The 24154-nt window shown below is 37.6% G+C and overlaps 1 protein-coding gene and 1 non-coding gene across 5 annotated transcripts in view; one reads left to right on the top strand and one right to left on the bottom strand.

The window, feature by feature from the left end:
- The window catches only part of RAB3GAP1 (RAB3 GTPase activating protein catalytic subunit 1), a 105917-nt gene that overhangs the window by 10061 nt on the left and 71702 nt on the right, over window positions 1-24154 (top strand). For 3 of the 4 annotated variants that reach the window (XM_074399757.1, XM_039470007.2, XM_039470005.2), the window contains one exon: window positions 22980-23112. The exons of the other annotated variant lie outside the window; for it this stretch is intronic. In XM_074399757.1, coding sequence (XP_074255858.1) covers window positions 22980-23112 — 133 coding nt within the window. The remainder of the gene's footprint in view (window positions 1-22979; window positions 23113-24154) is intronic. 4 annotated transcript variants of the gene reach the window in all.
- LOC120364500 (small nucleolar RNA U13) lies at window positions 4909-5013 on the bottom strand. The gene has a single exon (XR_005579748.1). It is a non-coding gene; the product is annotated as a small nucleolar RNA U13 (small nucleolar RNA).

Below are 24154 nucleotides of genomic sequence, written 5' to 3'. Positions count from 1 at the left end.
CATTATGGAAGAACGGATTGGTTCTGCCTGGAGTATGCAGGGCAGGCTTCCCAGAGATGGAGACAATGGAGCTGGGTCTCGGATGAGTAGGAGTTCACCAGATGGAGGGGAAGGGGGCAAGCACATCCCAAGGCCAGGCTGGTCTCTAATTCCTGACCTCAAGAAATCTGCTTGCCTTGGCCACCTAAAGTGCTGGAATTACAGGTGTGAACCAGTGGGCCCAGCTTTTTTTTTTTTTTTTAAATTAATCATAAATTACTGCCACCTACTCTAGAATTTTACATTTAAGTGACCATAAATGTCCCTGGCATCTTTTACTCACCATAATGTTTTTGAAATTCATCTAGGTTGTTGTACATAACAGAATTTTATTTCTGTTTATTGCTGTGTAGTAAATAGTCTGTTTTATGAATATACGTGGTTTCTTTCACTTGTCAACAGACATGCTATTATGAACAAAGTAGAACATTATTGTAGAGGCCTTTTGTGGGCTTATTTCTCTTGAGTAAATACCTAGGATTGGAATCACTGGATAATAGGTTAGATGTAACTTTATAAGAAACAGCTAGAGCTTTATGTGCTGTTTTACCTGCTTTCCATCAATACACGGGAGTTTGTGTTGCTCTGTATTATCACAAGCAATCAGTTGTTTGCCGTATTGTACATTTTAGTCATCTTAATGAGTATGTAGTTTGTGCTTTTAATTTATATTTCTCATTTTGGTTATAATTTGTATTTCTGTGATGAATATTAATACTGACCACTTTGAATTTTCATGCACTTATTAGCCATTTGTTTATCTTCCTTTCTGAAATGTCTTTTCAAATTCTTTATCCATTTTAAAAATTGGATTTTGTTTTTACCGAGTTGTAGGAGTTCATTTAGGTTTTTTTTGTGTGTGTATATATTCTGCTTTTAAGCCTTTTCTCATTAGTTTTGCTAGGTTGTGAAGATGTTTTTAATGCATTTTTCTAGAAGGTTTATCAATTTATCATTTAACTTTTATTTAAGTCTGTGATTTATTTTGAGCTACTATTTGTGTATTTATATGGAGGGAAGTAGGGATCAAGTAGTTTGTTTCTTTCTTTCTTTTGTGTATGCATATCCTGTTGTTCTAGATCCTACTTTGGAAAACACTTTTTCCATTGAGTTGCTTTGTCACGTTTATTGAGTAGTTGACCTAAGAGGTCTACTTCTGGAATCTGTATTCTGCTTTATTAATCTGTTTGACTGTCCCTATGTCAATACCATTTTTTTTTTTTGAGATGAAGTCTCACTCTGTCACCCAAGCTGCAGTGCTCTATCTCAGCTCACTGTAGCCTCTGACTCCCGGGTTCAAGTGATTCACCCGCCTTAGCCTCTGAAGTAGCTGAGATTACAGGTACCTACCACCAGCCCGGCTAATTTTTTGTTTTTAGTAGAGATGGATTTCACCATGTTGGCCAGACTGGTCTTGAACTCTTGACCTCAAGTGATCCGCCTGCCTCGGTTTCCCACAGTGCTGGGATTACAGACATGAGCCACTGCGCCCAGCCCATATTGTCTTGATTGTTGTAGTTTAGGATTCCCCAACCTTGGCACTATTGACATTTTGGGCCACATTGTTGTGAGACTGTCTTGTATATTGTAAAATATTTAATAGTATCTTTGGTTTCTACCTGCTAGGTAGTAGTAATGTCTTTCCAGTTGTGACAGCCAAAATTGTTTCCAGATATTGCCAAATGCCCTCTGAGGGACAAAATTGGCCCCCGCTGAGAACCACTCAGTGGCTTTTTAGTAAATCCTGGCGTTAATGTAAATTCTCCATCTTTGCTGTTTTCGCAAGATTTTAGATCTTTTTGTTTCAATTACAAATTTTAGGATAGGCTTGCTAATTACTGTAGAAAGGAATATGATTATGCTGAGACTGTAACTGGGATTGTGTCGAATTTGTACATCACTTTAGAGACATTTTAAGAGTCTTGAAACTTCCAGTCATGAATATGACACATCTTTCCATTTATTTAGGTCATCTTTAATTTTTCTCAGCAACATTTTGTAGTTTCGGTAGAGGTCTTATATGTCTTTTGTTAAATTTATTACTACGCATTTTATGTTGTATGATGCAAATATAAATGGAATTTTTTTAGTTTTGTTTTCCAGTTGTTTGTTGCTAGTACATAGATACACAGTAAAATTTTGTTTGTTAACTTTTTGTTATAAGGCCTGGCAGACACACTTACTAATAATAATTATTTAATTCTTCTGCATTTTTCTACATTAATATGTTGCACACAAATAGTAGTTTTACTTTCTTTCCAATTTTTATACCTTTATTATTGTTATTGTACTATCTGGAACCTTCAGTAACATGTTGAGTAGAACTGCTGCAAGTAGACCCCCTTGCCCTCTTACCAGTGTGAGGTGGGGGATATGTTTAGTGCTTTAACACTTAAGTTAACTGTAGGTTTTTTAACAGGTGTCCGTAAGACTGGGTAAATTCTTTTCTTAGTTTGCCGAAAGTTTTTTGTTTTTGTTGTAAATGAGTATTCAATGGTAAAATCTTACTTAGCATCTATTGAGATAATCATATGGTTTTTCTTTTTTATTTTCTGAATAAGGTAAATTATGTTGATTAAAACAAATTTTGGTTGTAAAATACAAGATTTACCATTTTAACAATTTTTAAGTGTAAAATTTAGTGACATTAAATACTTTCACATTATTGTACAATCATTACCACCATCTACCCTCAGAACTTTTTCAGCAGCTCAAACTGAAACTACTCAATAAAAAAGAACTCCTTCCCTACCCTCAGTCCCTGGGCACCACTCTTCTCTTTCTATGAATTTGACTAACTTAGGTACCTCATATAAATGGAATTATACAGTATTCGGTTTTTTTGTGTCTGGTTTATTTCACATGGCATAATGTCTTCAAGGTTCATCCAGGGTTATAGCACATGTCAGAACTTTCTTTCTAATGCTGAACATTAAATAATATTGTATGTACATATCACATTTTGTTTATCTGTTCATTCATGTGTTGATGAACCCTTGGGTTGCTTCTACCTTTTAGCCATTATAAATAATGCTGCTATGAATATGAATGTACACATTTCTGTCACATTCCTGTGTTCAGTTCTTTTAGGTTTATACCCAGAAGTGGAGTTGCAGAATTATTTGATTTTTCTATTTTTAGCTTTTTGGGGGAACTACCATAGTTTTGGCTAGCTACAAATTTTGTTTTTGTTTTCCTGAAAGTATCTTTGTTTTGCCGTATCTTTGAAGGATACTTTTGCTAAAGAGTGCTGGCTTGATGGTTTTTTTTTTTCCAGTTCTATAAAGATGTATTTCCATTGTATTCTGTTCTCTGTAGTTTCTAAGGAGAAGGTAGATACCTATATATTCATATTTTTGTTTGACTTTATTGTTTTTCCTCTGACTGCTTTTGAGATTTTTTTCTTTCAAAAAATTTTATTTAAGCCATCTGACTGTGATGTGCACAGGTATGTTTTCTTTGTATTTTTGCTGCGTAAGATTTATATTGATATAAGTTTTTGTTTTTCACCACATTGGGGGCGTGTTAGGTCATTATTTCTTCAAATTTTTTTGCCCCATTGTCTACTCTTTCTGCGACTTAAGCTATGCTTAACATTAGAACATTAAGACTTCTTCATCCTGACAAACAGTTGGGTCTCTGAGATTCTGCTATCAGTCTTTTTTCTCTCTCTTCTTCAGGTTGGGTAATTTCTCTTGATTTTGAATTCATTTATTCTTTCTTTTGTTGTTTCCAACTTGCTTCTAAGCCCACCTGCTTATTTTTCAATTCAGTTATTGTACTTTTTAGGCCTAGAATTTTCATTTGATTCTTATGAAAAATTTCCAATTTTCTGAGATTCCTCCTCTCTTAAGTTTGTTTTGAAAATAGTTTCTTTAGTCATTGAGCTTATTGTTTATAGCTAGTCTAATGCCAGTTGCATGATTATGTCTTCTTGAGGTTGGTTTCTTTTTACTGTTTTTTTTGAGTATAGGTCACATTTTCCTGTTTTTTTTTGTTTTTTTTTTCTGAAGTTTTTTTTTTTTTTTTGGGTATATGTATTCAGTAATTTTTAAATTTCATGCTTACATTATGAAGTGTAGAGATGAAATGTCTATATTTTATTTATAATATAAGCATAAATTTTAATTCATAAAATTTATAGCATTTATGTTATGTTCCTCTGAAGAGTATTTTTTTGTTTCTAGTCAGTGGTTTGCTTGGCTAGATTAAAACTGCCTTCTCTTTTCAGTGATGGCAGCAGCTGAAATTTTTTCTTTCCAGCTCTTTCATTGTCATTGTACCCTAGAATCTCCTCTGCACATGCATACTTTAGCAGATAGCCAAGGTTTGGGACAATTTATATATGAATTTTGGGACTTACCCACTGTTGGCTTCTTTGCTTCCAGAATTTACACCTCAGTGTTAGAACTGCCCTGCCAACCTCAAACTTTGGTGTCACCTAAGTTCAGTAAAGCTGTATCTTTCTGCTTCTGAGTTATACACAGATAAGCGCCCGCTTAGATCAGCAATTCTCAGTGTGTGATCTGAGGACCCCTTGTCTGTCTCTGAGAGCTCTGCAAGAGGGGGTTCAGGGCTCCTGCCCCAGTTAGGTACGTGTGTACTTGAGGCCAAATTTTCTTCATATACTTCAACTAATAATAGATTGCTATGGTTCTTTGCAGAAGCAGATATGAGAATGCCGTTAACTTTTTAAAAACTGTACATTAAACAGATTTGCAAAAAGGTAGAACAGGGCTACTCTTCTCATTAATATTTTTGTTTGTTCCAGAAAATGTCATTAGAAGTTATAAGTTAAGATATAAAAAGTCCATTATTATTTGTAATGACTTAATCATAATTTTTTCCTTTTCAGTTTTTTGTATTTCATGTCAGATGGTAATGTACTGATGTCATGACAACATTTGAGGGGGGCACATCTCATACGTCTTGTGTGAAAACTTAAAATGTCATGCCTTTGAACTATGAAAGGATCGTTTTCTAAATTTCTAATATGGGATCTTGAGTAATTTTTTTTTTTTTTGTAGACAGAGTCTTGCTCTGTTGCCGGGCTGGCGTGCTGTGGTGCGATCTCAGTTCACTGCAACCTCCGCCTCCTGGGTTCTAGTGATTCTCCTGCCTCAGCATCCTGAATAGCTGGGACTACAGGAACACACCACCACGCCCAGCTAATTGTTTTTGTATTTTTAGTAGAGATGGGGTTTCATCATGTTGGCCAGGAAGGTCTTGATCTCTTGACATTGTGATCAGCCCGCTTCAGTCTCCCAAAGTGTTGGGATTACAGGAGTGAGCCAGAGTGAGCCACCACGCCCAGCCAATAATTTTTAAGACTGTAAGGGGGTCCTGAGTTCAGAAAGTTTGAGAATTGCTCTTGGATGAAAAAGTATAAACAAGTGCTTGTTGTCAGATACACTTTCTTTTTTTCACAGGTAAACTCTTCCCAGTTTCTGCCTACATTTGGTGTCTCTCCAGAGCGTTGAAAAATGGTGTTTTTGTAGATTTTATAGGAAGGTTTATCTGACCAAGCTGCATCACCATTACTAGAACCCGAAGTTCTGGGAAATTATTTTTAAAAGGGAAGGAAATGGCAATTATTGAGCACCAGCTATGGTATTGGTTTCATGCACTATGGTTGAGACTGTGTCTGTTTACTTAATTCTTAAACGGATTTCAACAGTTAATTATGACCCCATTTTATGGACAAGAAATAAGGCTTTGAGTTCATGTAGTACTGTAATTTGCCCAGTGTCATTTGGCCAGTAGTTTTGGTAAAGGAGCGTTAAACTTAGGTCTTGCCTTCAGAACACATGTTGGTTCTATTTTACTCTGTCCTTTTGGTTTCAGAAATTAAGCATATGTAAAATTACTTAGAATGAGTATTAAAACAGGTTTCTAAGGCAGATTTTGGAATTATGTTTTCTGGGGCTTTATAAAATAGGTAAAACTTTTGGTAGTATGAGTATGATCCTTCGTGAAGGCAGGGGAAATAAAGAAATGACCTTTTCAATTCCTTTTAACCTTGTAATTTTATGATTCTATTTAGCTAGCAAAAGTTTTAAGTACTTTTAATGAAACATTAAGCTTAGGTATGTCATGATCCAGTAATAGAACTGTTTAGTCGGTGACTGACTCGTATCTCCCTGAAAAATTCATGGGAGAAGAATTAACTTTAGAGTATTAATAGAAGAATAATGACTACAATAGTGCTGAAATGAGTTCACATTTTTCATACCCACTCAGTAGATTGCAATAACATTTTAGTACTTAAAGTTCATGTGGCAAATTTAAAATAAATTTGAGTTATAAATTTTCTCCATTAGAAACTTCCCAAACTTAAGTTATAACAGTAAGTCAAATTTGGGACTTATGTAAACTTTATATAAATAGTTTAGATTCCTTTATTTGCATTCTCTCAGAACATTTAGGTGTTTTATGGAGTATTAAAGTGGGGGAGTGTGTTTTATCAAAGCTGAAGTTTTTTGAAACTATGAAAGGTTGAGGATCAGTCATGGATGAGAATGCAGTGTTTCTGAAATGAAGTAAATAAAAATGAAAGCAACACTGAGCTGCTCACAACTTTATTTGGAATAGGACATGTAAGATAGGATTTGTAGTTTGTTTTTTCCCCCTTCATTTCTACTTTTCTTTTAAATTACAACCGTAGTGTCTATAGCTTCTTTGGATATTCCCTATTCATTCAAATGGGAAGTTTTGGGAGTTTTTTGCTGTTATTGTTGTCAACGTTTTTATTGTAATATAAAAATGGCAGGAGATATCTCTCTAAGAGGCAGAATAACATGCATAGGTGATGAAGAATATACACTCTAAAGTCCTACAGCTTGTGTTGAAATCCTGGTTCTGTTGCTTATTTGCTTTGTGGCTTTGTGCTGTCTCAGTTACTGTTAGTCATTATTTATTGTTTTTGCCTTTCTTTAGCAATTGTTATTATTTTAGAGAAAGGGTCTTGCCATGCTAGATGGCACAATCTTGGCTCACTATAGCATCAGCCTCCTGGACTAGACTCAGGCTATCCTTTGACCTCAGCTTCCTGAGTAGCTGGGACTACAGGTACATGCTGCCATGTCCAGCTAATTGGTTTAAAAACTTTTTTAAAATGGAAACAAGGTCTCACTATGTTGCCCAGGCTGGTCTTGAATTCCTGGGCTCAAGCAATTCTCCTGCCTTGGCCTACCAAAGTGCTAGGATTACAGGTATGGTCCACTGAGCCTGGCCTCTCTTATAAGTATTTCTAGAGGCAGCAAATGATATTTGCTTAAGTAAAGTAGAATATAAACATAGAATTATTTAACACTCTATTGCAATAAAAATAATTCATTGTTTCTTAGAGCACCTAGCAAGTAAAAACATAGCACCTAGCAGGGGGAAAAATGATTTATGTAATATATTCTGACTGAAAAAGCTCAAGTTTAATTCTGAGGTAGATAAGAATAAAATATCTCTGTAGACATTTTTAGTTCAATTATTTCCTAATTCTTTTATATATTCTTCTTTTTTTTTTTTGAGACATAGTCTCACTCTATTGCCACGATGGAGTGCAGTGGTGTGATCTAAGGTCACTCCAACTCTGCCTCCTGGGTTCAAGCGATTCTCTTGCTTCAGCCTCCTTAGTAGCTGGGATTACAGGCACGCACCACCATGCCCAGCTAATTTTTGGATTTTTAGTAGAGACGGGGTTTCGTCATGTTGGCCAGGATGGTCTCTATCTTCTGACCTCGTGATCCATCTGCCTTAGCCTCCCAAAGTGCTGGGATTACAGACATAAGCCACCGTGCCCAACCTCTTTTTATATATTTTTAATGATTTGCTTGCCATTTAATTATTGCACAATAACTAAATGTGTGATAGATTATTCTCTCAGTGTGATAAATTAAATTTTCAATATGCATTATGAATTTCGCTTTAAACTTAAATTTTGTTTAGGGTATATGCCACTAAAGCAAGTAGACTATAAAAATCTTTCTTAAAAAAAAAAAAGAAAGGCCAGGCACTGTGGTTCACACCTGTAATCCCAGCACTTTGGGAGGCTGAGGCGAGCAGATCACCTGAGATGAGGAGTTCAACAGCAGCCTGGCTGACATGGTGAAACCCTGTCGCTACTGAAAATACAAAATTTAGTGGAGGATGATGCTGGGCATCTGTGATCCCAGCTACCTGGGAGGCTGAGACAGGAGAATCGCTTGAACCTGGGAGGCAGAGGTTGGAGTGAGCTGAGATCACACCACTGCACTCCAGCCTGGGTGACAGAATGAGATTCCGTCACAAAAAAAAAAAAAAGAAGTCCATACTTATTTTAGACACTGATTGATATAATTAAATTTCTTTGTAATTCTAAACAACGAACATTAGTCTACTGTGAGAGCTTTTCATAAATTAATACTCATTTTCTTTTCTTTCTTTCTTTTTTTTTTTTTTGAGAGGGAGTTTTGCTCTTGTTACCCAGGCTGGAGTGCAATGGCACGATCTCGGCTCACTGCAACCTCCGCCTCCTGAGTTCAAGCAATTCTCCTACCTCAGCCTCCCGAGTAGCTAGGACTACAGGCGCGCACCACCATGCCCAGCTAATTTTTGTATTTTTAGTAGAGACGGGGTTTCACCATGTTGACCAGGATGGTCTCGATCTCTTGACCTCGTGATCCACCTGCCTCGGCCTCCCAAAGTGCTGGGATTATAGGCGTGAGCCACTGCGCCCGGGCCTAATACTCATTTTCAATACATGATGCCCTAACTTAAATTTTATCACTTGGCTTGGTAGGGATCACATTTTGTTATAACAAATGCAACAAAAAAAAATTTTTTCACAAAAAATAAATTAACAAAGCCATAATCATTTATGGGGGATTTTGGCAATTACATCTCTATTGCTGTGACTCTTAAGCTGTTTTATGGTCTGGCATACAGAGGCTGTAGTTCAATATCATTAGTAATAACAGCTAATTTGATAATTCATTTATTACACGACACATTGCCTGATGTGTGCTTAGTACATGTTTGTTGATTGACTCACCAGAATACATGATTAACTCCTTGAACTTGTCACGTTCCCTTTGTATAAGATACACAGTGTAAACAGACCACATTTACTTACCTGGGAATTTTGTTTAAATATGGTGATGGTAGCACTTTAAAAAGCATTATACAGAAGATGGAAAGTCTTCTGGATGGTCTGGTACATTTTAAAGTAACTATGTAGTTTAATCTTTCTGCATTTAGTTTTATAATTAACCATTTTCTTTTTTTTTTTTTTTTTTTTGAGACGGAGTTTCGCTCTTATTACCCAGGCTGGAGTGCAATGGCACGATCTCGGCTCACTGCAACCTCCGCCTCCTGGGTTCAGGCAATTCTCCTGCCTCAGCCTCCTGAGTAGCTGGGATTATAGGCACGCACCACCATGCCCAGCCGATTTTTTGTATTTTTAGTAGAGACGGGGTTTCACCATGTTGACCAGGATGGTCTCGATCTCTTGACCTCGTGATCCACCCACCTCGGCCTCCCAAAGTGCTGGGATTACAGGCGTGAGCTGCCGTGCCTGGCCGTAAAAGGAATTCTTCCTCCAGTCTTCGGTCTCTTTAAATTGTGTGCATTCTCTCTCTCTCTCTCTCTCTTTTTTTTTTTTTGAGATGGAGTTTTGCTCTTGTTGCCCAAGCTGTAGTGCAATGGTGAAATCTCGGCTCACTGCAAACTCTGCCTCCTGGGTTCAAGCGATTCTCCTTCCTTAGCCTCCTGAGAAGAACATGCATGTGCCACCATGCCTGGCTAATTTTGTATTTTTTCTTTTTAGTAGAGGCAGGGTTTCACCATGTTGGTCAGGCTGGTCTCGAACTCCCGACCTCAGTTGATCTGCCCACTGCAGCCTCCCAAAGTGCTGGGATTACAGGCATGAGCCACTGCACCTGACAGTTGTATACATTCTTAATTTTGATTTTGAATATGCGCAATTTTTTTAGAGATGGCCCACAGCTTTAGTCAGATTCTCAAAGGAGCCCATGACCCCAAGAAAGGTTAAATAAAAGCTAATGTTTAAAAATATTTTGGCGTATATTTATTATTTTAAAAATTAACGTATTTCATCTTGACAGAATATATATACAAAGGCTTACTTGAACATGTACTTTTGCGACAGTTTGTATGATAGACTACAGGTCTGTGTAGAAGCAACAGTTTACTCACGTACAGGACTGGTAGTTTTTAAGTTGGTGAAATTTGTCCTTGATACCCTTGTACCTTCTTATCCTTTTTTCTAATCCTACTATCCTGGCTTTGAGGCCCAGGGCTTCATTTTACTGGCCCTTAAATGTTAAATGCTCCAAAATTATTTACTTTTTTCCCCTTTGTTTCCAATGTCTATCCCCTATCTTCGTCCCCTGTCCAAAATATGCTAATCCCAATCAGTGGAAAGCAGTTTTATTTATTTAAAATATTTGAATGGATAATAATTACTTGATGTTACAAAAATTAGTTTGGTTTCATATTTCACTAAAATAGTCACGAAACTGCTTTTAGGCTCCTGTCTTTGAATTCCTTTCTGTTGGTGTGACTGGCTGGGGCTGGTGTCATAGGTAGTAAGATAATTTACTAAGACAGTTGTAGGTTAAAAAAAAAAGGGAAGATTTATTAGAGAAAGTATGAAAATACAAAGATATGTTACAAGGGTGCAAGGTGCAGCACAGCAGAGAAGGGGCTGTTTGCAAAGAGGGAGGGTCTTGAGAGGACTGCAGGATGAGGTCATGTTCCTGGAGCTACATGCTCCCCTTCCTTGTTGCTTACCTATCAGGAGTCCACATTCCCCCCCAGTAGAACAATGTCTTTGTCATTGGGGGTGGAGGTCTCATTTTCTAACCACTTCCTGCTAACTGTGGATATGGTGCTGGCCCTGCTGTTGGTTGGGTCTGTCAGGAGGCTCTGTGGGTCATTGTTCTGGATTGTGGGACTTAGTAGGATGTTGTATTGGAGCTTGCTTGCTTGCTTGCTTTCTCTCTCTCTCTGTCTCTCTCTCTCTCTTTCTCTCTCTCTTTCTCTCTCTCTCTGTCTCTCTGTCTCTCTCTGTCTCTCTCTCTCTCTCTGTCTCTCTCTCTCTCTCTCTGTCTCTCTCTCTCTCTCTCTCTGTCTCTCTGTCTCTTTCCCTTACTTTACTTTACTTTCAAGTCTTGCTCTGTCACCCAGGCTGGAATCCAGTGGTATCATCTTGGCCCACTGCAACCTCCACCTTGGGGGTTCAAGTAATTCTCATGTCTCAGCCTACTGAGTAGCTGGGACTACAGGTACATACCACTATGCCTGGCTAATTTTTTGTATTGGTAGAGACGGGGTTTCACCATGTTGACCAGACTGGTCTCAAATTCCTGACCTCAAGTGACCCTCCCACCTCAGCCTCCCAAAGTGCTGTGATTACAGGCATGAGCCGTGGTTCCCTGCCAGGTATTAGGTCTTGCTGGAGGAAGAGACTTATCAGAGAGGGGGAGCACGTTAAGGTGAAACTAGTGTTCAGCTCAATCAAGGGGAGATTCATAAAGGTAGAAGGCATCATTAGGGAGAGACTGATACCCCTTTTGCAGCATCATTGTAGGTGAAACTGTGGAATTCTAGAAGATAAAGTTTTGTTTTTTTGAGCCAGTTATCAAAAAGGCAAAGAAAAACATTTTGTAGTGTGACTTTTTTGTTATTGAAAGCTTATTTGGGTAACCTGGAAGTTAAATTCAATGAAAAAGTGTTTAATTAGACACAACGTAGGGAACCAATTTTATAGAGACGATTATGTTTTAATTATATACAATAATCCTTTTATAAATTTCCTGGCCAAGGGTGGTGACTCACACCTGTAATCCTAGGACTTTGGGAGGCTGACGTGGGTGGATCACCTGAGGTCAGGAGTTTGAGACCAGTCTGACCAACATGGAGAAACCCTGTCTCTTCTAAAAATACTAAAAATTAGCCAGACATGGTGGCATATGCCTGTAATCCCAGCTACTCAGGAAGCTGAGGCAGGAGAATCATTTGAATTCTCCTCCCAGGAGGTGGAGGTTGTAGTGAGCCAAGATCATACTATGGCACTCCAGCCTGGGCAACAAGAGTGGAACTCCATCTCAAAAAAATAAAATAAAATAAATAAATTTCCTGTCATGATTTTCTTATAGCTTTTGTAGAGCATCTATTATGTGCTTGGACTTTATGACTTGTCCTAAGCATCCTTTATTTTTAAACAACCAGTTATTTTACTTCGGGGCAAGAATTTACCATACAGGATCCTTTCTCATATAACATATCTTTTTAAAAGCCTTCCTTACCAAAAATACCTCTTTAGCTTTATAGCCTTTGAATTAGACAAAAGTTACTTTTCTTCTGTTAGGAAGTTATGGTTTGTATTACATGTTGCTGTGTGAGTCTGTGAAGGGGAAGAGATAGTTAGATTTTCTACATACTGTAGAAGTTTTTCTTCTGTTAGGAATTTATGGTTTGTATTACATGTTTCTGTGTAAGCCTGTGAAAGGGAGCAGATAGGGAGGTTATCTATATACTGTAGGAGTTATTCCCCCTCAAGAGATTGCTCAGTTAGATTTTCTGCTAGTTTCTGTCTGAATAAGTGTGGGCTATTTTTAACCCCAGGGGTAGGTCTATCTAGGTTGAAGTTACTAGTTAAAGATTTAGGTAGCTTTCCCAGGAGAAATAGAGCTATTAGAGGGAAAAATGAATTCAGAGATTGGGTAAATATTAAGCAGACACCTGTCTTAGAAAGTATATTTTTGCCCCAGAGGGGTGTGGGATATTTAGACATTACCCAGGACTGGTGGGAGAATGCTAACTGATCCCTTAAGTAATATAAAGGGGTGTGACTTTTTTTCTTTTGGAGGGAGAGGAGGGAGTGCCATTTGCCCCCATTACCCAGCAGGATTTGGAGGAGTGTTGCTTAGAGAAGGAGATTAGTACAGAATAGGCAGCTTTTGAACCCAAAAGGGAAATTTATAATTTCATTTGCATCCTACAGAGTTACCCTTGGCTTTGTTTGTTGATGCCAGTGTCTGATTTGGAAGCCAGCTAGAGAAGAGAGACCCCTCAGCTCAAGGCTGTCAGTGGTTCGTATTGTCCTAGTGGCCCTTTGCCCCTCAGGCAGTCCTGTTTTTAGTGACTGAGCATGTGGCAGAGGGGCAAACTGTGCAGGGCTCTTCCCAATGTAGCTCATTTGGGCAGTTTGCCTTGTAGTGGCCTGGCCTTCTGCACTGGTGGCAGTTACCTGGAGGAGTGTCCTTAGGGCAACCTGGAGGGGATAAGCATTGTTCTACATACTCTTGCATATTTTCCTTTTTTCTGGGGGAAGGGGGTCACTGTTTCCTTCATATGGGGGTTTTCTTCAAATATCTGATGATATCGATGTACTCATTTGAGAGTGAGGAACTAAAATTTGTGGGATTCATAGGATCAAAAACTTTATTTCATTGTGGAATCACTGAGTATCAGTCTCTGTAAGCATTTTCATTTGAGCCTGCCAGTCTCCTTCTCCTTGTGAATACTCTTGCATATCTGTATGAATATTTCTGTAACAGATTTCTAAAAGTAGAATTACAAGGTCAAAGAGGACATGATTCTTATTTTTTATAAATACAGCCATGTTTTCTGCCAAAATAGTTGACTGTGTTGATACTCTTTCCACATATGGTGTATGAAAGCACCCATGTCCTCACTCTGTCCACACTTTTTATTTTCATTATATGTTTGCTAATATAACAGACTAAAACTATCTCATTTTTTATATTTTCCTGAGGACTGTTGAGATTGAGCATTCCTTAGTGTTTATTAGACATTAATATTTACTTTTTGATGGCGTGTTAGATACACTGACCAATTTTCTGCTGTCTCGTTGGATTGTACAAGGGCTTTTATATTTTTAATGAATGCTGACTCTCTGAGTTGCAGATATTTTCCCTCGTCTGTCATTTTTCTTTTAATTTGAATGTCTTGTACTTCACAAGAGTTTATATATATTTTTACTGCGGCAAAATACATCAGAAAATTTTCCATTTTTACCATTTTAAAGTATATAGTTCAGTGGCATGAAAATATTCACATTGTTGTGCAGTCATTACCATCATTCATATCTAGAATTTTTTTTTATCATCCCAAACAAACTCTACCCATTAATCAATAACAACCTCATATAAAAGGCATCATACAGTATTTGTCCTTTTGGGTCTATCATGTTTTACTTAATGTAGTGTCTTCAAGGTTCATTTCTGTTGTAGCATGTGGTCAGAATTTCATTCTTTTTGAAGACTGAATAATATTCCATATATGTATATACCACATTTCAAAATCCATTAATGGGCCAGGCATGGTGGTTCACACCTGTAATCCTAGCACTTTGGAAGGCTGAGGCAGGGAGATCGCCTGAGGTCAAGAGTTTGAGATCAACCTGGCCCAATGTGGTGAAACTCTGTCTCTACTAAAAATACAAAAATTAGCTGGGTATGGTGGTGCACGCCTGTGGTCCCAGCTACCGGTGAGACTGAGACAGGAGAATCGCTTGAACCTGGAAGGTAGAGGTTGCAGTGAGATGAGATTGCACCACTGCACTCCAGCCTGGGCCACAGAGCAAGATTGTATCTGAAAAAAAAAAAATCCATTCACTCATCTCTCAATGAATATTTGAGTTGCTTCTACCTTTAGACTATTGTGAATAATGCTAAAACACACAGGCTTAAAATGAAGCCAAACTGGCTCAGAAAGGAATATAGATTTTGACTGCTAAGGTAGGCCAAGTGCCTATTAGATCCAAGTACCCGAGATGATGCTAAAGGGTACTTAGCCCCTTTAACAAAGGCTTATTTGTGTTAACCAGTGTACCTTACGCCTCCTTGAATCAATACCTGGCTTATTCTTTTCCCTGAGGATCATCCAGTTGTGAGAGTTCTTTATCTGGATACAAGTCCCTTATGGGGTACATAATTTGCAAACATCTTCTCCCATTCTGTGTGTTCCAGCATGTATCACTGTGAGTCATCCTTTTACTTTCTTGATGATATCTATAGTTTTAGCTCTTACATTTAGATCTGCAATCCATTTTTAGTTAATTTTTAAGTCTAGAGTAAGGAAAGGATCCAACTTTATTCTTTTGCATGTGCATATCTAGTTGTTGCAGCAGTTCAAGACAAGAAAAACTTTTGGATGGGGTTGTGTGCTATTTCAGCTAATTAGATCACAGTGTATCTATTACTCAGTATATGGATATCCAATATGTTACTGGATAGTATACTGGTTAGGAAATATTTTCTAGTACCTTTGGAAATTATTGGGGTTATTATTAGTTCTGAAGAAAGGTAATTCCTTTAATACATATTAAGCATGTAGGTACTGTTAAGTACTAGGCTGCAAAGATGACTAGAGCAGTAAGTAGTCTTTGCTTTTCACAATCTAGTGGAGAAACAGACATATAAACAAATATTTAGAATAAGGCATTGTTCTTGTATTTGAACAAGATGCTGAGAAATAATCACTAACTGCTTGAAAATAATCAAAAGTAGATTTTCTATGGGAATTAATCTTTAGGTTGAGTTTTGAAGAATGAGCTAAAAGTTTACTTAAAGAATGGGACTGGGCGCAGTGGCTCACCCCTGAAATCCCAGCACTTTGGGAGGTCAAGACAGGCAGATCACCTGAGGTCGGGAGTTCAAGATCAGCTTGACCAACATGGAGTAACCCCATCTCTACTAAAAATCCAAAATTAGCCAGGCATGGTGGCACATGCCTGTAATCCCAGCCACTTGGGAGGCTGAGGCAGGAGAATCGCTTGAACCCGGGAGGCAGAGGTTACCGTGAGCCAAGATCATGCCATTGTACTCCAGCCTGGGCAACAAAAGTGAAACTCAGTCTCAAAAAAAAAAAAAAAAAGAATGAAGTAGAGAAGAGCAGTAGGAATAGCCTATGCACAGGTATAAAAAGAAAGCACACCTCTGGGAAAAACAAGTTGTTAGGCATAATTGTAATACAAGGGCAATGGAAGGCAGCTGTGGGGGTAAAACTGAAAAGGAATTGGGTCAGATCTGTAAGCTTTGTATTTCCACCAACATGAGTAACTTGGCTATCTTGGAGGTGCTCGTGTTGAAACATTTGTGTATTATAACTTGTAATTATATTACATTTTTATATCCTTTTAATGTAAAGTTTTTTGTTTTTATACAATATGTATAATATATTGATAACATATTACTATAATACATAATTGTAAATAAAAATACATATATGGAGGTGTATAATCAGAATTTTACTGATAGAGGTCACTATTATAGATTATGGAAAGCTACTGAAATATTTTAAGCGGAGAAGGAAAAATTAGCAGATTTGTATTTTAGGAAGATAACCATGTGTAACAGGGATGGAAGGCTACTAAAACAGTCTAGGAAACGTGTTGTGAAGGGCTTAACTAAGGGAGTGATGTTTATCTTACTGTGGTCTTTGGCCCTCCAAAGTTATGGCTTAGACTCTATTTTAGTTATCTAATGTTTATTGAGTAGGTTGCAAGATAAGTGGAAAGGATTGTTGGTGCCAAATTATGATGATTAGTACCATGTGGTCATACATAATTGCCATTACTTTTTTTTCTTTTGGAAAAAGAGCATTTTTCTCTCACCAACCCTCACATTTTCCTCAGAAGTTATTTTAACACTGCTTCATCTCATTTTTAAGGGATATTTTATTGATTTTTAAAATTTGTTAGGTTATTTATACACGACAAAGTTTACAGAACTCACATATATAATTGTTTTAACAAATGTATATAACCATGTTACCACTATTCATATCAAAATATGGAACATTTTTATTATCGCTGAAAGATTGCTTGTTTCTCATCTCCAGAGGCTGGAGATGAGGATTTTTAAATTCACCCATATCGTATGTGTCATTCTTTTTATTGCATAACTGCACCACAATACACCATCCTTTCTCCTGTTGGTGGGCATTTAAATTGTCTCCATTTCTCGATTGTTATCAAAACTTCTGTGGAGAATTTTGTAGATATCTGCTTTCTTTTCTCTGGGTATATTCTTAGGAGTGGAATTGCTAGATCTTAGAATAATCACGTTTAATTTTATTACAGACTGGCAAATTATTTTCTGAAGTGTTTTATCATTTTATGCTCTTAGCAGTGTATGAGATTTCAAGTTCCTCTGTTCTTTCTGACACTTGGCATTGACAGATTTTTGTATTTAGTCATTCTGTTGGGCATGAAATGGTATCAGATTGTGGTTTTAATTTGCATTTCACTGATGACTATTGATAGTCAGTAGTCACCTAGTAATTAATCACAATTACTGTTTATTGGTCATTCATAGCACTTTCTGCTGTCTATTCAAGTCTTTTACTCATTAACAGATTTGGATTGTTCAATTTTTTTTTTATTATTATCCTCATATATCCTTGTGGCAAGTCCTTTTTCAGGTATATATATATTTTTTCCTGTAATCCATTTCTTTCCTCTAATCATTTCTAATCATGTTTTTCCTCTAATCATTTTCTTTCTTTCTTTCTGTTTTTTCTTTTTTCTTAGCGACAGGGTCTTGCTTTGTCACCCAGGCTGAAGTGCAGTTGTACAGTCATAGCTCACTGTAGCCTTAAACACTTGGTCTCAAGTGATCCTCCTGCCTTAGCCTCGCTGAGTAGCTAGGACTAGAGACAGGGTCTTGTTGCCCAAGGTGGTCTTGAACTTCTGGCCTCAAGTAATCCTCCCTGATTGACCTCCTAAAGAGCTGAGTTGACAAGTATGAGCCATTGTGTCCAGCCACCTAATCATTGTCTTAACTGTGTATTTTGATAAGCACAAATTTTATTTAGGTGAAGTTCATTTTCTCTATTTTTAATTTTATTGTTAGTGCTTTTTGTATCTGGTCAAAGGAATCTTTGCCTATCCCAGGGTATTCTCAGGAACTCAAGATACTCTCCTGTTTTCTTCCATGTGAATATTTACTTATTCCAGGACCATTTGTTGAAGACTGTTATTTCCCTCCTGAATTCCAGTGGCACCTCTGTCGTAAAGTCAAGTGTAAGCGCCAATGTTATTTCTGGACTCTATTTCATTGATCTGTCTGTCTTTCTTTATGCCAATACTATACTCTCTTAATTATTATAGCAAAGTAAGTGTTATAATCAGTGTTATTCATCAAAATTATTTTAACTGTTCTAGGTTCTTTGGATATTCATATTAGTTTTAGAATCAACTTGTCAATTTCTTCAAAAATCCCTGCTGGGGTTTTGATTGAGATCATGTTGAATATATACATTAATTTGGGGAAAATTGATGTGTTCACAGTATTGTGTCTTCCAATCCATGTATATGATATATCTCTATTAGATCTTTAATATTTCTCTGCAGTGTTTTTAAGTATTTTAGGTAGAATTTTTGCTCTTCTTTCATTAAGTTTATTCCTAGATCATTTCTTTTTCTTATGGTAGTAAGGGGTATTTTTAAAAATTTCACTTTCCAAGCATTTGTTGCTAGTATATAAAAATGCAGATGGTTATTATATATTGACCTTGAATTTCATAACTTGGTAAACTCATCAGTTTTAGTCATATGTTTGTAGCTTCTTTTGGATATTCTACATACATAATCAGGTAATCTGTGAATAGGGACAATTTTCTTTTTAATCTATACATTTATCTCTTTTTATTTTTTGGTTAGGATCCTCAAAGGTAATTTTGAATGAATTACTATGTTTTTTTTTTTTTTTTTTTTTTTCTGAGATGGAGTTTCGCTCTTGTTACGCAGGCTGGAGTGCAATGGCCCAATCTCGGCTCACAGCAACCTCCGCCTCCTGGGTTCAGGCAATTCTCCTGCCTCAGCCTCCTGAGTAGCTGGGATTACAGGAACACGCCACCATGCCCAGCTAATTTTTTGTATTTTTTAGTAGAGACGGGGTTTCACCATGTTGACCAGGATGGTCTTGATCTCTTGACCTCATGATCCACCCGCCTTGGCCTCCCAGAGTGCTGGGATTACAGGCTTGAGCCACCGCGCCCAGCTATGAATTACTATGTTAATTTTGAAGGACTGGAGTTGTCATTTCTGCTTCACATAGCAGATATATGCCATACTGGAATTTGGTATCAAATAACTATATCATAATGGAATTGAATATGGGATGTTAGAGTCTTGTTTAATAGTTGAGTCTGTTTTGGAGACAGAACTTGGATGCCTTATCTTTATCGAATACAATCAAATCTTCCTCTAGATAGATGTTAGTAAGGTTGCTAATAGTACCGAGAATCCAGAATTAGGGTCGGACGATATCTGTGTATCATTTAAAAAGAGTATTTTAGATTTACTGCAAACTTGAAAAAGGTATTTCTCTCTCCTTTTCTGGACTTTCTCTTTCCTAGTTTTAGCCTTAATTGCTTTGTAGTGGGCATTTCTCTAGTAAAACAAGCTCTTATATACATTATCATATTACTTACTGCCTCTTGAGACTTTGGTATAGATCATTGATGCCTTGAGTTAAGATAGGTTAACCTCATGTTAAAGAAACCCCACACATAAAATTATTATTTTTGGCCACGTGTGGTGGCTCACGCCTATAATCCCAGCACTTTGGGAGGCCAAGGTGGGCAGATCACTTGAGGTCAGGAGTTAAAGACCAGCCTGGCTAACATGGTAAAACCCTATCTCTACTAAAAATATAAAAATTACCCTGGCTTGGTGGGACATGCCTGTAATCCCAGCTACATGGGAGGCTGAGGCAGGAGAGTCTCTTAAACCCGGGAGGCAGATGTTGCAGTGAGCCGAGATCGCACCACTGTACTCTGGCCTGGGTGACAGAGTGAGCCTTTGTCCCAAAACAAACAAACAAAAAATTAGGCCAGGTGCAGTGGATCATGCCTGTAATTACATCACTTTGGGAGGCCGAGGCAGGCGGATCACAAGGTCAGGAGTTCGAGACTAGCCTGGCCAATATGAGGAAATCCTTCTCTACTAAAAATATAAAAATTAGCTGGGCATGGTGGCAGGCACCTGTAGTCCCAGCTATTCGACAGGCTGAGGCAGGAGAATCACTTAAACCTGGTAGGCTGAGGTTTCAGTGAGCCAAGATCATACCACTGCACTCCAGCCTGGGCAACAGAGCAAGGCTCTGTCTCAGAAATAAAATAAATAAAATAAAATAAAATATTCTTTGCCAATTTTTGATGGAGTCTTTTTTTTTTTTTCTTGTAAATTTAAGTTCTTTGTAGATTCTGGATATTAGGCTTTTTTCAGATGGATACATTGCAGAAATTTTCTCCCATTCTGTTGGTTGCGGTTCACACTGATGAAAGTTTCTTTTGCTGTGCAGAAGCTCTTTAGTTTAATTAGATCCCTTTTGTCAATTTTGGCTTTTGTTGCCATTGCCTTTGGTGTTTTAGTCATGAAGTCTTTACCCATGCCTGTGTCCTGAATGGTATTGCCTAGGTTTTCTTCTAGAGTTTTTATGGTTTTAGGCAGGCGTCCCCAAACTTTTTACACAGGGGGCCAGTTCACTGTCCCTCAGACAGTTGGAGGGCCACCACATACTGTGCTCCTCTCACTGACCACCAATGAAAGAGGCGCCCCTTCCTGAAGTGCGGCGGGGGCGGGGGCCAGATAAATGGCCTCAGGGAGCCGCATGCGGCCCGCGGGCCGTAGTTTGGGGACGCCTGGTTTTAGGTCTTACATTTAAGTCTTTAATTCATCTTGAGTTAATTTTTGGATAAAGTGTAAGGAAGGGGTCCAGTTTCAGTTTTCTGCATAAGGCTAACCATTTTTCCCAACACCATTTATTAAATAGGGAATCCTTTCCCCATTTCTTGTTTTTGTCCAGTTTGTCAAAGGTCAGACAGTTGTAGATGTGTGACATTATTTCTGAGGCCTCTGTTCTGTTCCATTGGTCTATATATCTGTTTTGTACCAGCACCATATCGTTTTGGTTACTGTAGCCTTGTAGTATAGTTTGAAGTATGGTAGCATGATGCCTCCAGCTTCGTTCTTTTTGCTTAGGATTGTCTTGGCTATATGGGCTCTTTTTTGGTTCCATATAAAATTTAAAGTAGTTTTTTCTAACCCTGTGAAGAAAGTCAGCGGTAGTTTGATGGGGATAGCATTGAATCTATAAATTACCTTAGGCAGTATGGTAATTTTCACAATATTGATTCTTCCTATCCTTGAGCATGGAATATTTTTCCATTTGTTTGTATCTTCTCTTATTTCCTTGACCCAGCAATCCTGTTACTGGGTATAAACCCAAAGGATCATAAATCATTCTGCTGTAAAGACACATGGACACTAATGTTTATTGCAGCACCGTTCACAATAGCAAAGACTTGGAACCAACCCAAGTGCCCATCAATGATAGACTGGATAAAGAAAATGTGGCACATACACACCATGGAATACTATGTAGCCATAAAAAAGGATGAGCTCGTGCAGGGACATGGATGAAGCTGGAAACCATTATTCTCAGCAAAATAACACAGGGACAGAAAATCAAATACCACATGTTCTCACTCATAAGTGGGAGTTGCACAATGAGAACACATGGACACAGGGAGGGGAGCATCACACACCAGGGCCTGTCATGGTGTGTGATGGGGGACTAGGGGAGTGTTAGCCATTAGAAGAAATACCTAATGTAGATGATGGGTTGATAGGTGCAGCAAACCACCATGGCACATGTATATCTGTGTAACAAACCTTCAAGTTCTGCACATGTATCTCAGAACTTAAAATATAATAAAATTATGATTTTTGATATGTATCATACATGACAATTCAAATTCTAATGAACAGATTGATCTTTGATATACTTACGTGATAATACACATTCAGAACACTTAAAATGGATTTAATTTAATTTAGAATTATACATATCTTGCCAGGAATATGTATAAAACATGCAGGTGTTTACATTAGGTATAGCCATGAAAACGTTTTTAAAATAGTAACTCACAGATTCATTGCTTATACGTTTTCAGTCTAGCTTGGGAGTATCTGTGCTTGGCAAGTTGCTTGATTGATATTTCCTCTTGGTTGGTGCTATGCTGTAATGACTGTTTACCTCTTCATTGGAAGAAATTGCTATGGGTCATTAGAATCCCTATGGGAAAAATCCTTTTTTATGGTTAGGGTTATGTTTAAGAAAGGGGCTCTTTGGAAATTTTAATTAATATGTTTTCCATTCAAGAAGTTGCTGTTCAAATGGAAAGACTTGAATGCCAAAGCTTGATAAAGAAGCAGGAATCTGTTAAATAAGTGCTACAGGTGTCATGCCACTTAAGTTGATTGTGCAGATTGCTTCTTTATGAAGCAATTTCTGGTGTCAAATAATGCTGTTTGCTAGTGATATAGTCATGATTTTATATAGAAACACCTTGGACGCCAGGCACGGTGGCTCAAGCCTGTAATACCAGCACTTTGGGAGGCCGAGGTAGGTGGATTACAAGGTCAAGAGATCGAGACCATCCTGGTCAACATGGTGAAACACCGTCTCTACTAAAAATACAAAAAATTAGCTGGGCATGGTGGCGCGTGCCTGTAATCCCAGCTACTCAGGAGGCTGAGGAAGGAGAATTGCCTGAACCCAGGAAGCGAAGGTTGCGGTGAGCCGAGATCGCGACATTGCACTCCAGCCTGGGTAACAAGAGCCAAACTCCGTCTCAAAAAAAAGGAAACACCTTGGACAAAAATATTATTAATCTTTGTAAGTCACTTGATAGTTAATATTCTAGAAGAATTTTCAAAGGAACACAGTCATAAATCATTTATAAAATAATTTTCTCTTGGTTGTATTCACTTTTATGTTTTTCTTTTTTCTTTGAGTGCGTGGAGGATATTTATATGGCAGAAAAGGGGGAAATATCCCTGTGGTTAGTAAATATAATGATGGCTATTGATTAAGGTAAATGTTTTTCCATTTTATTGTTACATATAGGGTATATTTACTTCTGGCACATGGGAAGAGAAATCAGATGAAATTTCCTTTGCTGACTTCAAGTTCTCAGTCAGTCATCATTATCTTGTACAAGAGTCCACTGATAAAGAAGGAAAGGATGAGTTATTAGAGGGTAAGATTTTTCTATTTAAGAATGGCTATAATTTTAAATTATGAATTTAGTTTTCTTCAGTAGTATCCTCTGGAGCTGTTTTATGTAAGCAGAGTTGTTTCACTACATCTGAGGTGCAGGATGAATTGCAGTTTCATTCATTTTTTTTAGTTGATTAAATCAGCTCATATTTATTGAGTACCTACTTACAAGCCCTGTAGAACTCAAAGTTAAATGAAAATTACATTCCAGTACGGGAGATAATACAGATAAGTGAGTAACAGAATAGGCAGGAAGTGATAAGTGCATCCTGATGTTCAGATAAAGTTCTACTGGAATTCAGAGGAGAAAATACTACTTTTAATTGGGAGATCAGAGAAGGTGTTATGGAGAATTAAGCAAAAAAGTTTAGCTTTGAAGGATTACAAATAAAGGAAAATCTGTCTGTTGATTAGAGGTTAGTATTTTGGATTTACTCCAGATTTTGGAGTCAAAACAAGTGGATTAAAATTTTGTTTTTTTCTACTTGCTAGTTAGTTGACCCTTCTAAGGTTGAGTATCTCAGTTGTAAAATGAAGTAAAACTACGTGGAGGGCTAATGTGAAGATTTAATAAGAAATTGTACATAAGCAACTTTCTCAGTACTTGATCCATGCCAGATACTCAATAAATGGTGTTTGTAATTGTTAATAGGTCAAATCATCCAAAATCTTCTGTTCTTAGGTAAACTAGTACTGTAACAGTGAGTGAGCAAGATACTGAATAAACATGAACTTTGGAGCTGCAAGTTAAATACCCTTCTTTATTCACTCAGCAAATAAATAGGCAGAATGTGTTAAATTTTTTATGATGATAACAGGTTATCTTTTTTTTTTTTTTTTTTTGAGATGGAGTTTCGCTCTTGTTACCCAAGCTGGAGTGCAATGGCACGATCTCGGCTCACTGCAACCTCTGCCTCCTGGGTTCAGGCACTTCTCCTGCCTCAGCCTCCTGAGTAGCTGGGATTACAGGCACATGCCACCATGCCCAGCTAATTTTTAGTATTTTTAGTAGAGACGGGGTT

Source organism: Saimiri boliviensis, chromosome 5 (assembly GCF_048565385.1).
Source record: "Saimiri boliviensis isolate mSaiBol1 chromosome 5, mSaiBol1.pri, whole genome shotgun sequence".
Lineage (NCBI taxonomy): Eukaryota > Metazoa > Chordata > Mammalia > Primates > Cebidae > Saimiri > Saimiri boliviensis.
The sequence above is the reverse complement of the archived record's forward strand: the minus strand, read 5'-3'. Positions and strand labels throughout refer to the sequence as shown.